The 14718-nt window shown below is 31.7% G+C and overlaps 1 protein-coding gene across 1 annotated transcript in view; it reads left to right on the top strand.

The window, feature by feature from the left end:
• The window catches only part of LOC123701008 (dystrophin-like), a 335833-nt gene that overhangs the window by 24489 nt on the left and 296626 nt on the right, over positions 1-14718 (top strand). The window contains exon 4 of the mRNA XM_045648414.1: positions 1534-1639. Coding sequence (XP_045504370.1) covers positions 1534-1639 — 106 coding nt within the window. The remainder of the gene's footprint in view (positions 1-1533; positions 1640-14718) is intronic.

The following is a 14718-nucleotide window of genomic DNA, read 5'->3' on the forward strand; positions in this document are numbered from 1 at the left end:
TGTAGTTCGCTAAAAAAATCTGCATAAGTAATCTGTCTGCATGACTTTATTTTGACAAGACGTATTCTGTTGATTGGAAAAAAAGCTTTAAAAACCTTATGTACATAATATGTTTATTTCAACTAGATAGAGACGTTTTATATATTATATACCTACTGAAGTACATTGTTTATATTGAACTAGTATCCCTTTTAATCTCTTCAATTATCCTTTCCGAATTTTCCTTCTATCAAATAAAAGTATAAAAGTAGAACGATATAATATTTTATTAGTCCGTCCGGTCAGATCAAATATTGTTATATAAATTTTACGGTCAAATAAATTCGTTTCGTTAAAACCCGCGCAGCGCTGTTATCATTTTACTGGCGTCTGTTTGCGCACTACGGGTTTAGAAACGTTATTTGGGTAATTATTAGGCACAGAAATAATGAAATCTTCGAATTCAATCCAACTTTAAGAAAAAAAAAATCACGCAATTTTTTAGGATGTGTTTAAAAATAGTCAAATTTTATAAAGAATAATATTGTCAAAACAATGCACACTGTTAATAATATTATAATTTATAAATTAACAATATTTCATCAGATTTTAGCTTAGATGATTTCAGATTTATTTATTTAAAAAATACGCATTGAACGATAATAATTTCAGAGTACGCATCATTATTGTTTTCTTAAACCATCGACGAAAATTAATATCGATTAATCGAATCGCCGAAGACTTTCTCCGTTTCTCAAATATCTTTCTTCGTGAAGCAACAGTGCGAATGTAGGTATATCGTGTAGAAATATTCCGGAGCCCCGGAGCCTCCGGGCGATTGTTCGAGATAAGTAGGCTGTATCGATCCAAGCAAATTACTTACGAGACGGTATTTTTCCGCCAATCCAATATTATTTCTAGGAAAAGCTACCTGTGTGCTCATTTATTTTCTTACCATTTATTTATTCATGCGATGTTGATAGTTGATACAGAGAGCTACGAGAATATTTTATATTTTGTTTTGTTAAGGATATTATTAGTGTTGAAATTGCCTTATATTGGCTTTGAACGGTTGAACAAAATGTACTACTCTGTCTTCCTACTTATATAAAAATTGCAAAATTAACATATTTCAATACCTTCTTAACTCATATTAATTAAACTGAAACTAAAACTCAAATGTACGTTTAACAATATGTAGAAATAATTATTTAATTCGGAACGCAGTGTCTACAAAGTAGAGCCGTCAATATGTGAATTGACGTGACGTGACGTGACGTGATGTGATGTGATTTGACGTCACGTGACGTGACGTGACGTGACGGTATGCGTTTTGAAAACATGATTTTTAAAGATTTTGCTCGATTTTGCTAGAGCAGCATTTATTTCCGGAATCTTGAATGATGATATATTTATATTCAATTCAAGTTCATATAAAATTAAAAGAGTGGATGGGTCACAATAATAAAACAAGACGTATGTTTAAATACTACTAACTCTCAGACTTAGGTAATAGATTTTTTTATTAATTATAGTTTTAATATTAATGTCCAGGGTGTACTCCGGGAGTTGGAGCAGAAAAAACCCCAGTTGGACGAACTGCTGCACACTGCTGAGAGTCTGAAGGGCACGGAGAACAGACAGCAACTACATGGAAAAGGTACGTGTTTATTTTATAAGTGTGAGATTATGGGCACAGGAAAATTGCGAAATGAATGCTGTGTATAAGAATATTAGGTACTTTACTATTATATTATTATGGTGGTGTTAAGACGTCTATTTTGGTGTGTGCATTGGGACTTATATTATGCAATTGAGTGAACGACCAAGAGATGGCGTGTTCTATTGTAAGTTGTAACTGTCCTATAGTAGATAAGTATTTGGATTTGAAGAAGTTTCGATACTAAGAAAACATTTATTGGTGTTATGTGGGGTATTATTTGTATTTATTTATTATGCATGTACTGTGATTTAGTTTCTTTTTTATTCATATTATACAATATATTATATTTTGACAAATTTAAATTCCAATTATATTAGATTTTTTTTAAGAAAACGAAATATGAATCACATCTCATAAGCCATTATAAGATATGAACACTAGTATTAAAATGTTAAATATTACAAAATAATACATGAAAAATTAAAAAAAAAAAAAACATGCGTCCGAACACAGCAACATCACTTCGGGCATCGCGTACCAAAAGGTAGTTTTACTTTTTTGTGTCGGAAGATTGATGGAATTATAATTACCCTCGAGATTTTCGACTCGTTGACAAATTACATTTTAGACGTGAATAGTTTGGGGAATAAAGTCGAAAGCCGCTATTATGTCCTTAACCGTGGCGGTAATGAGAGCGTAATTTGGAAATGGTGTTTATGCCATTGTGAAACCTTTTTTATATTTTGATGTTGAATGGTAAGTAGGTATATGTATAACAGCTTTTTTGTGTTCTGTTTAATTCAATAAAATTTTGCGTGAATTTATCAACGTTTTTAACTATTTGAAAAATAATTTAAAGTCGTATGAAATACATGTTAAAATTGGAAGTTAAGTTTCATAACATTTTTTTCTATACTGAAAAATAATTTTTATATGATTCATCCCAAATTGTCTTTGTTTTTCTTAATTTTATAAGAAACATATCAATATACACATTTCCTTTATAAAATAACGAAAAAAAGACTAAACAGTAAAAGGGAACAAAGAGTTGCCCGTCCGTCAGCTGAACCTTAGGTACCTACATCCAATACAAGTTGCTAACTTTATTACATTTTTCTAATCTAATGAAAGGAAATCCCGTGATATTCAGCGCTTCGTAATACGGATTTGTTCAAGCAACACTGAACCTGAATGAAGGAATCTAAATAAGGCTTGCTACAGAATAAATTGAATTCGAAAGGAGACAATTATTAGGTGATTACGTGGTGATGCTGTTTACAAATATCTAGATAGGATTAGCTGTCTAAATACAAATATATTTCAGTACATATGTGAAGGATTTTACCCAGCAACTTTCATACGTACACAGAAACTTAAATAATTTCGAAAAACGTACTAATTTCAGGCATAAAATTACTCTTATTTTACGTAATAATATATCAATTTATGGACATGAAAGTCGTTCTTCACACATAGTATAAAACAAAGTCGCTTTATCTGTTCCTATGTCCCTTTGTATGCTTAAATCTTAAAAATTACGCAACGGATTTTGATGCGGTTTTTTTTATTCAAGAGGAAGGTTTAAGTATATTAATTTATTAGGTTTTAGACAAAGCGGGCGAAGCCGTGGGCGGTAAGCTAGTACTTTATATATCCGCAAAATTTACATTCCGTGTTATCTAAAAAATACCATAAATCCACAAACTGGGCATTGTATTTAAACAGTACTTTAAAAAATTAACAAACGGCCCATAAAACGTATCTGCGAGTCGGTTCCCGGGGGGTGCAATTAATCTCTTGCGTTAATCTCCGGAGTGTTGCCAATTAATTGATATCCACCATTTTGTTTTCTGTCAAAATAATTGCTTGAAGCAATGTTTATTTTCAATGGTTATTGTATGTAACACAGTTTCATTGTAAAAGCTGGTTCGGGCTTTTCATAAAAGGATGGTAATTTGGTTTTACTTTACTATTATGCATGCTTGTTTTTGTTTTATCACTACTCTATACGGTTTTACCAAACTATTACATCAGACGATATTATGTAGTTCGGATTCGTCTCAACTGAAAAATATAATGCAATGAACAAATTATTTAATAATAAACTCATTTTAAGCCCAATTTTCACCACAGACGCTTCGTTCATGTGTTGTGTGAAAACATCTGTGACTGATTTTAATTAAGCGTCTTCATCTCCTAGTTACATCTTAATCTAGCGGAAAATATGAGTTCTACTGCATTATCTTCCAACACGTCTCTGAGTTATAGCAAGTCTCTTCTGTGATCCACAGCAGGTTGGTATAAAACAGAAGTTGATAAAATAATCTTCATTGTGATACGAAAACTACCATATACATAATATATACCTATGTGTGAACTATGTGGATGAAATACAGTTAAACACGCCAGAAAATGGCCTTAATTATAAGTATAATTGTGTTTTATACGATTGTCATATAAAGAGTAAAACCGAACGTCAAAACTAGTCACACAAGAAAATTTATGGTAACGTTCAGGAATGGTAATAAAGATCAATAATGATTATATTCGTTCTTTATTTGTTTGCGTGTATGTGCATGTGTGTGGGTTTATGAATGTTTTTATGGTAAACGTTTACGAGCGGAGCGCGGGGTTTACACCTGTTGTGAAATATGGCCATGAAACTATATAACGGAGGAACTTAATATTAAAAACTGAAAAAGTATCTACAGAAAATGAACGATGGCAGGTTTGGATACAATAGACGGTTGGGTATTTTGTTTGTATTATTGTGTTTGGGTGGTGGTTGAAAAATTATTTCAATTACTATAAAAAAATGACTTAATGTTGTCATTATGTAACTCTCTTTTATGTAAAAATGTTACTAAAATTATTAAAAGTAAATGTTGAATTACTTTATAAACTCACTAAAATTGTGGTGTGGGTTGGCATGTTTTACATTTTTGTTTAGAATTCAATATTTGTTGCACAACCCAATGCGCTGTTTTCGTGGCTCCAGCCGACTAAATAAGCTGTAATGCTGCATAATGTTCTACATTCTGTGTGTATCACTTCATTTGGCAAACTGTTACAAAAATGTGCCAACTGTAGACTGTGTTCTTTGCATATCTAGTTGTTACAAGTACTGAGGTGTGGAAGGCAATGAAATTGAAAATCAAACAGTTATTTGATTTCGGGTGTGAGAAAAGTACTCTTCAATAGTACCTACTAATATTTAACAAATAACTCTACCCGTATTTTTTGTTTCTAATGTAATATCTATCTTTTTATACGGTGGAGTTATACTTAGTTTTTTTTACGTGAAGGATGCCATACTTATAATGTATTCTTTTCTATTGTATCGAAACATCTAGATCAACGACGGCTGCGTAAGTACGAACGGTGCGGAGAAATATTTCTTGTTGCTATGGTAGCGTGAGGATCAGACATAAGTAGGTACTGGCTAAAATGAATGTAAGAGAGGAAAATTTTGGTTTTTGGTATATTCGTAACTAGATTTCCGCCCGCGGCTTCGCCCGCGTTTGCAAAGGAAAACCCGCATAGTTCCCGTTCCCGTGTAATTTCCGGGATAAAAACTATCCTATGTGTTAATCCAAGTTACCCTCTATATGTGTGCTAAATTTCATTGTAATCGGTTCAGTAGTTTTTACGTGAAAGAGTAACAAACATCCATACATCCATACATCCATACAAACTTTCGCCTTTATAATATATATTATAGATTAACAAACTCAAATGTAGTGTATCGATTTTGAAATTTTTTTGAAGACTGATTTTGAAGACAAATACAGTGTTTTGATATACGAGTTAATTATGATTATAGGTATATCTGTAATTAATAAACTCAAAAGCAGTGATTTTGAAAATTGTTTCATAAGAAGACAAATACACTATTCTTGATATGTACCTTGACCTATATTTTATTTTTATCCCAGCTAAAGTCAGGGCAAGGGACTGTCTTACCTGTATAAAGGATGTAGACATAGTTGTACGTTAAGTCTCTAAAATGAATTGGGGATTATCAAGAAAGGAATAGAGGATAATACAAAACATGGCTATTTTACCATTCTCAAATCATTCATTATGCTACAGATGTTTTAATTGTGTAGTAACTAGTAAGCAGTCAAAGAATACAACAATGACAAAGTGACTTAAAAATGGGTATCGATGGTTATGTCTATTCTTCGAATGAATAGTATTTTTTTTACTTGCAAATCATTAACAATCATTGCATCATTTTTGAGTTTGAATTAGCGCTTTAATACAGCTTTAGTTTTAAGTTTAGTAACTTTCTCAATATTCCGTACAATTTCAAAATGGTACTTCAACTGCGCAAGTCATCATTTTTAACGCGTAATAAGAATTGGCCTATTCATTTTATCCTGAAGTGGCGAGTTACATAATTAAATGATTAAAGAAAACAAACGAAAATGGTCTCTATACCTCCATAAGTTAGGAAGCCAGCTCATTCCATATTCTGTCCTTTTGTCTATCTGTAGGAAAGTATTTGAATCTATTGACCGTCAAGTTATTCCCGTTTCCCTCTCAGCTCATTATTTCATGCCTCCAGGCTGGTGTTCTTCTTCGAACGTGAGTTAACATTATGTATTAATGTTTAGTTTACTGAGTTTCATGTGGAATATTCAGTTATTGAAATGTGGGATATTTACTTGTGTTTTATGGGATTAATAAATTATTGAAACGCGTGGAACAAATAAGTAAGCTATAATGAGATACATTTATGAAGAAAGTGGGCGAAAGAAGCAAGTTAAAACTTTGTTACCTACTTATTTACGTAAATTTTTCTTTGAGAAATCTAAAAAAAGTAAACGTGTGTGAATAAATCACATGAAATAATAACGCGTCAGTTTATATTACCTGTTCGTATTATACGTACTATACGTCATACAATTTCACGCTTCGTTACAATTTAATAATTTCAACGAGGAATTAAATGTAAATAATTTACAAACTATCGTGAACATTATCATAAATAATGGTTTGAATTGTACGTTTTCATCGCATTTGTGCTAAATGTATTAACACCATTTTGAAAAGTAGAAAGGTTTGTATTTTGAATTTATTGTATTTACTTATGAGTTATGACTGTAGTTGTTACAATATAATAAAAAATACATAATATTGAACTTTAAAGTATTTCAATGGGTACCAAATTCTTGGTCTCTTACAAATTCCGATAAAACTGTATACAAGAAACTATAATAGAGTTTCAAACAGGTTTAATTACACTCCACCCGTTTAATAAAGCAGCAAATAAATTAAAGAAAACCCCTTTTATCGTGCTACGAATTCGAAATATTATGCTTAGAGCGTAGCGAGTCGTAGAGGGGTCTACGGAAGGGTCGTAGAGATAACGCGTAGACGGCTACGGCGCGGCTCGAAGGGATGAGAAGTGCGTCGATAAAGTGTCATTGTTTTAAGTGATTGTTGAAATTTTGTCTCTCGACTTCAAAAAGATGGAATATATTTAAGAAATTTTGGGTAATTTAAAAAAAAAAAAAAACGCTCTCACAGACTCCGCCGCTGTTTTCACGAAAAATTTGTTTTTATTCAAATTTTAAACACGATTTTTGAAATTTCAATCATCTGCCCATAGCTTAAAATAAAATTCTAACAGCAAACGTACAAGTTTCATATTTTAGTACACTAGTTGGATATTTTCTCATGTTAAAAAAATATATTTTACTATGAATGAAAAATTGTAGAATTTTAGTGAAAATAAAGCTTAAAAAGTATTATAATTACTGTCTGTAATATTGCGGCGTGTTGCGATTGATGTTTTTCTTTTGTACAAAGTTCTGCCTTAACAAAGGCGCCATATTGTACAAGTGAAAACTGTGATTTTCATTACTATTCTATAGTTAATGCCAAAAATGCCTTTCATAAAGGAAATATATAAAATATGGAATAAGAATTTTAAAATACTGACATCGCTATAGAAAACTCACTTATAAAATTTAACCAAAACTTGAAAGAGGAATGTAAAAATAAAGCCCCAGTACGAATTTGATTTAATTTTATGAATATCGATATCTAATCGAAATAGCACATCCCTAAAGCAGGCGCGGTCGTGTCGATATGAGCAGTGGCCGCAGTGACCGTCCTTACTATTAACCACTGCTTGTAACAGAAACATTCCTATTTCATTACAAACAATATTTCTTAACACATAAGGACTAGTTTCATTTGTTACTCTAAAGATTTATAACAATTCTACATTTTGAACTTTATCACACCGCGTTAGAGATCAATTTCGGTTACAATCAAATGAACATAAGGATACAACGATTGTAAATCTTGAGTAGTTGTGACGGAGGTTTTAATGGTATAAACAGGCGGAAGAGGTTATGTATGCTCGCTATGAAATAGACTCTATTCCTTTTGAATAGAACACAAATTATTAGATTATAGATACAAAAAGTTATTTTAAGACAGTATTGGAAATCGTGTCTATTGTCTTTAATCTTTGTATCGTATCATTCCTTATTCCTTATGGTAAGTTAATACTGTTACTATTTATTTCATTTCCTGCAACCTCTACTGCGACCGTGTTGTGTCGTTTTTACGAGTTATCTGCATTTTTTTCATAATAAATACCTATCCACAGATGGCAATCCCATCTATACAGATACGTCAGTTAAGTAGATGGTACATTATAGACAGGTTATATGTCAATCCACTATTTTTTTTAATTATGTATTATCACGTGATTATCACTGACCGCGTATATAACCCAACTAATGTAAAATCATGCTTGATCGTATCTTTAAACAAATAATCCGTAGCAAGTTGAAGGCAATATTATGAATTTTACCTAAAGGAGGGATAGATAGACACTCTTCACATCATGGCTGACACAGCGCGTTGACTCTAATATTATATAACTTTACTGCATTTACATTTATGGTAATTTTCGCACATTTCGAATAGAACATGATCGATGCCTCTCAAAGCAGAGGAGTAGACATCATTACTAATTCAGACGGGTCGGCCGCGGCCTGACGTCACGTTCCAAACTTTAGCCTGTCAACATCCTAATACTAGCTTATTTTACTTCCAAATACAATCGACCAGACAGTAGCCTAAACTCTGAGCTGTATTAGGTATGTTTTCAGATGGCGATAGACCTCGTAGTTTATGGACCGCGTGGCAAAGAAAAAAATACTAAGTTCCACTGGACATATCACGTTGATTACAGATCTTATTTAATTATAATAATTATTTGTGCAATATAGCTGCAAAACATCTAAGCTTGCTTTTACTTTATTTCTAAATCATAATTTGTATTACTTAAATAACAGTACACGTAAAAGTTTGTACAAAATATTACAGTACAATTGACATCCAAATACGTAAACAGTGGTTAATATAAACTTCTTACCATGTTCATTAATTATAATACGAAATATAAATTAATTTTACTTAAAGAGGAAATGTAAGAAAGCTTATACAGAAGTCGTCATACAATAACTTACGACTATTAGGTAATTACCAAGTTTCGAGTAAATTACACTTACGAATTACCTAAATACAGTCTTAATATCATAATTATCTGAAGGATATATTAATAAGAGGCGGGAGGCTGGTTATCACGCAATCGTTAACCTATATCAGATGGGCTTGGGCGGCTAGGGCGGCTAGGGCGGGGGGCAGTAGCTCGCGCACTACGCGGCCGGCTGCACGTCGCGTCGCCACGATACATATCAACATTTAGTGTTTTAGTGTAATGTTAGTGATCTGCCTTGGAATGTTCTGTGTAAAATTACGTGTTTAGGGAATAAGCCGTGAATACAGTGTGTTCCAATTATTAGCGCTAAATTCACAGTCAAATTTGATTCGAAAATATTGAAGCGTTTCTCTTGTTGCACGCCACTGTTTGTACAATGTTTGCGCTAAAAATCTAGGTTACAAACATAGTATAGTGCGGTTATAAAAACGGAATATAAATTGAATATTGACGTTTATAGGTGAAGCGCATCCGACACTGGTTTCATTATTTTTCAAGCTTTATACATGGGTTTAGCGGCTATAAAACGATATACAGGCTATTTGGTTTTTGTTAGCTGTGCTATAGTGAATAAATGGGACAAATTGACGGATGCATTTTTACAAATATACAAAAATATAAAAACACAGGATGTGAATAGCTTTTTGAACCAACGTTCAATTTTTTTTAAGCAAGGAAAGCATTTCAACTTTTACGTCTTATTACCCTTATTTATAGTTATGGTTAATTGTTTTTGTTTCGAATGAGCTCTGAATGTTGTTATTTTTTTAATACTGAATAAAATAGATATCGATAAATCGACAATTCAAATCCAATGTAATATTTGTTATTTATTTGCTAGGGAAAACGGCTGAACCAATTTAAAACAGGTTTATAGCTTGGATAAGTAAAATTGTATCCCGTTATATTCCTATCAATGAATCGCTCGACGCCGGGGCGCTAGGTTAGTTTAAAATATTGATTAACTCAGACACAGTCGCGGCTACACGCTATGCTAGGAACAGAGGTTTCTAAAATATAATTTTAACTAGCTCTTACACTATCTGAATATATATCAAATGGGAAATATGAATTGCCGACGCGCAAATTTATATTAGGCTGTTTTTTGAATGAGCTATAAAGAGAGATTTAAGTAACTAAATACAAATTAAAAAATTAATCTATACAAATATTATTAAGCTGAGTTTGTTTGTTTATTTGAACGCGCTAATCTCAGAAACTACTGATCCGATTTGAAAAATTATTTCGGTATTAGATAGCCCATTTATCGTGGAAGGCTATAGGCTATATATTAACACAATAAGACCAATAGGAGCGGAGCAATGCGTGTAGGTACTACAAGGCACAGCTAGTGTTACATACAAGTAAAATTTTAGAATCATTATTGTTATAAAATATGAAATAAACTAGTTAAATTGCGCTTAACGTTCGTAATTTTAAGTTACAAATACCCAGCGGAGATTTTAGCTCCCAATTAGTGAAGGATTTTCTGAAATTGCATCGATAGTTTAAGAGCAGCTCGAATTTACTAACAAACTTTGATTTATTTCTCCCCACGTAATTCCCAAATTCCTGTATACATTGTGCAAAGTGCTGACCCCACTTAGCGCTAGAAGTTTAGTGTAACAAGAGTATGTATGTATAATCTATGTATTCATTTAAAACACTTGAATAACGTATTTGATACTAGATGGCGCTGTTGGTCAAGGTGTTTAAATCTATATAATAAGATAATGTTATAAAGAGGAAACATAAGTATTAATTACGTAAATTACTGGGCTGTTTTTAAAAATTCATTCACCAAAAGAAAGTTCCTTTTTCCTAAATTGCATAGGATATATTATATTTTGTGTTGTTTATTATTTATGTAAGGTCAGACGGAGCCGGGACAAGCGGCTAGTAAAATAATAGATTCACCTCTCAATTTCATATTCCGATATTTAATAAAAAGAACATTATTCAGCCAAATTCATAATGCAGACATCATATTCAGTAAATAATACTCCACTCGAGGGTTTAAGGGTCCACATGAATAATTCCAATTGTTCCGAAAGGGACGATATTTAAAAATACAAAAATTAATCCCAATAAAAATAATTGGTGGCCGTAATCTGAGTAGGGTCGGGTCATCATCAACGGTCAAGTCGTACCTTGAATTATTTCACAACAGGGTCAATGGGAAGGGTTGAATGGCTTGTCTTTTCATATTATAATAAAACTAGCCGTTACCCGCGGCTTCTTCCGCGTGAGCAAAGGTAATACCGATGTGTAATGAAATGTTTTACCGCGGTAAAAAGTATTATTCTACGCTTTAGCTACTACAAAAATTATAAAAAAAAATATCCATATGATTGTGATATGAAAGAAAGGCACACAAACGAAATTCTTCGTTTATCATATTTGGTGAGGATAGTAAGGCTTTTAAAAATAACAAACTTAAATGAAGGATTGATTTTCTTAACAATAGTTTAACTATGTGTGGGTAAATGAAGGATTGATTTTTTTAACAATAGTTTAACTTTTAAATTTGATTTAAAAATATTTGGCTCTATCTAAAACTTAGCTGAACAGAGTGAAGTTTATAAGGCGGCCTTATCACGTCTTTATAAACTCAAGCAGGGAACATTACAGTGCCTATAAATAATAACTAATAGAATGAAAACAATAAAACTTTATACCAAGTACTATCTCAGTATAAAATCTAAAACAGAACTCAAAACTAACACAAACTAGTATAATTTATAAATAAGTAGATTTTTATCTTTGATCTATTTCGTTTGTACGTAAGTACAATAAATGTTAATAAGTAGGAAAATGTTACAGAAAACAATTCATAACGTTGTTTGAACTTGCTTTTGTGTTCATAATAATTTCCTTTTATGTTCAATAATCACCCTCCATTTGAATATAATTTCTCTATCTTATTATCTAGTATAAATATTTTCAGTTATTGTTATTTCTTATTAATTAATATTGCTAAAATAGCCATTTAACGAAGAATTAAAATACTAGATAGTAACCAATGAAAGGTGTATATACAAGATTGTATATATAAATATAATTGTTTGCAAGAAGGACCAACGTTTTTCATTGATGTAATTATTATTAGTCTTAGCTAACAACGCAACGACCTATCTTAACAAGTTTATTATGAACCTTCCTTGATTAATTCCTAATATGTAAATGTATCCCTATAAACTCATATTATATTCCGCGAAATCCAAAGCGAAATAACGTTTATTTTACACAGCTAAACACACATAGATACATAGTTAAGACACACATGCTCACATCACCCCTTTTTCTTCGAGGGAAAGAATCATATAAAACTGGTGACAATGTATCGAAGGCGTGTAGTGGAGTTTGATTTTGGGAACATATTTTTCGCTGCATCGCAACATTTCGCCTTTAGCTCTGGGCGTATTCTTGATATTGTGTAGGGGTGTGCGGTTATCGATATTTTTTTCGTATTTTTGATAGTATGTTAGTGATGTTTGCGATAGTAAAAAGTATTGTTAACATAAAATGGTTTATTTTTATGAATATGACGTAGTATCTTAAAGTTAAGTAAACTTAAAGCATTCTCTGTAAAATCTGAAAATCAATTTAAGTATTAAATAAAAATTATTTTCTCATCCTCAAAAATATTTAGGTATATGTAGGTATATTTGATATGATTTATGCACACAACGTATAAGGATAGCATACAGCGCTAACAATGCCATAAATCTTTCCTGGATATTAGCTCATGACGTCACAAGTCCCGTTAACCCGCTAACTAAGCTAACTACGTAGTCTAGACAATGCGAGAGGAAGCGTTACGTTATCTCCTACTTGTGTGTAACTCGGGGAATGAAGGGAAAAATGCTTGTACGAGTGGCATTGTCACAGTTGTGAGATGATAACATTGATTAATATTGATTTGTCTGGCCAAATATTTACAAAATTAATTAAATCTTGTAAAATTTTTATTTGAAATTGTGTGACCTTTCCTTTTTTTACATTCAGATAATGAAAAATAGGGAACACTATTTCCGGAATAAAAGTTAACATGACTCTACTAAGAAGATGGTATAAAAACGCGAATCAAAAGCAAGTTTAATTTTTTGCAATATCATAAAAAAAATATTACCTAGGTACCATTCGAAATACCTTTTAGAAATTACAGTGTATTCATCAGATTTATTACCACTTCATTAATAAAGTCAATTGCCATTCCATCAAGTAGGAATCATATCATGACATAATTATTGTAATTATTAATTGGCGTAATGATACGGCGGAGGGAACGTCATTAGTTGGATGGATGAAATATCGCGGCCTTACAATTATAACTGAGTCAATTGTCATTTATTATTTTGTTTTGTTGTTCGCGGATAATGAGTGATTGAGATTTTTCAATACTTGTCCCAGTTTTGTATTGTTTTCGACCTGTTTTCTTTATTTGCGAAAGTGATTTTAAAATATAGGTTTAGTGCTGTCGTTTTTCTTGTTTACATATAATATGTGCATGGGCTATTAAGAACTTTTAATCGCAAATGCTATTTAGGGTCAGTTGATAAAAATGTTATTTCTATGAAAACTACATATAATTTATTGCATTTAAATTTAATAGAAATAAGGGCCTATATTACGAAACTGCAAAGTTCAACAAAAAAAAATAACAAAGCAAATTTTCAATATGTATTCATAGACAGAATTCATTTTGAACGACGTTGTAAAAGAAAATTATCGATAATGGCGCTTACAGCACTACGCTTGGACGGGATCCAAGCGAGCGCAGTCGGGTCAATAAATATGTATGAACGACCACTTGATGTTTTGTGTGATGCAATTATTATAGCCTATTTATAATATGCGTAGTGATTAGATATCGAAAGGATGTTTCGATTTTAGGACTATGTTTCAAGTAGATATCAAAATATAAATTTTAATGGAATGAAAAGAAAGTATGTAAATAATTAGTTTAAAGAAAGGTACATCTTTATGGTGATTTTATAAGAAGTAAATAGGCGTATTATTTCTGTGGAATTGACATCTCGCAAAAATGATCACTAAATGTAAACAAAGTCGAATACGATTGTAAGTGTAATGAAAAATAGTTATTTAATGCTCCATGCGTTATTACGCAACAAGAATGCATTTGAAAGTACTTAAATCAATGAGTCTATACTATTGTCTGTCAAATATCCGAGTATACGATACTCGATATTTAGAATTCACAGCCAGATATATTCATTTTCATTTTCAAGGTGTACGATCTCACAACACAGACAAATCCCTTATTCCCAAACCAATAGGCCATAGGCAGAAATACTAATATCTTATAGTGAAACAGGGACGAACTAAATCTATACCTTTTTATGAACACCTCTCGTTATAACTTACATTATCTATATCTCTTATTAAAATCAAACAGATTTAAACAGAAAAAAGATCTGTAAGAGTTTTAGAAATCATAATATCACCTAATTCAAAAAGGAAACTTAAAATAGTGAAAATATCTGAAGTCGTGTTTTATGTATGTTCGTTCGAGCTCATAAACGCG

The sequence above is a fragment of the Colias croceus genome, chromosome 20 (genome assembly GCF_905220415.1).
Source record: "Colias croceus chromosome 20, ilColCroc2.1".
In the NCBI taxonomy this organism is placed as follows: domain Eukaryota; kingdom Metazoa; phylum Arthropoda; class Insecta; order Lepidoptera; family Pieridae; genus Colias; species Colias croceus.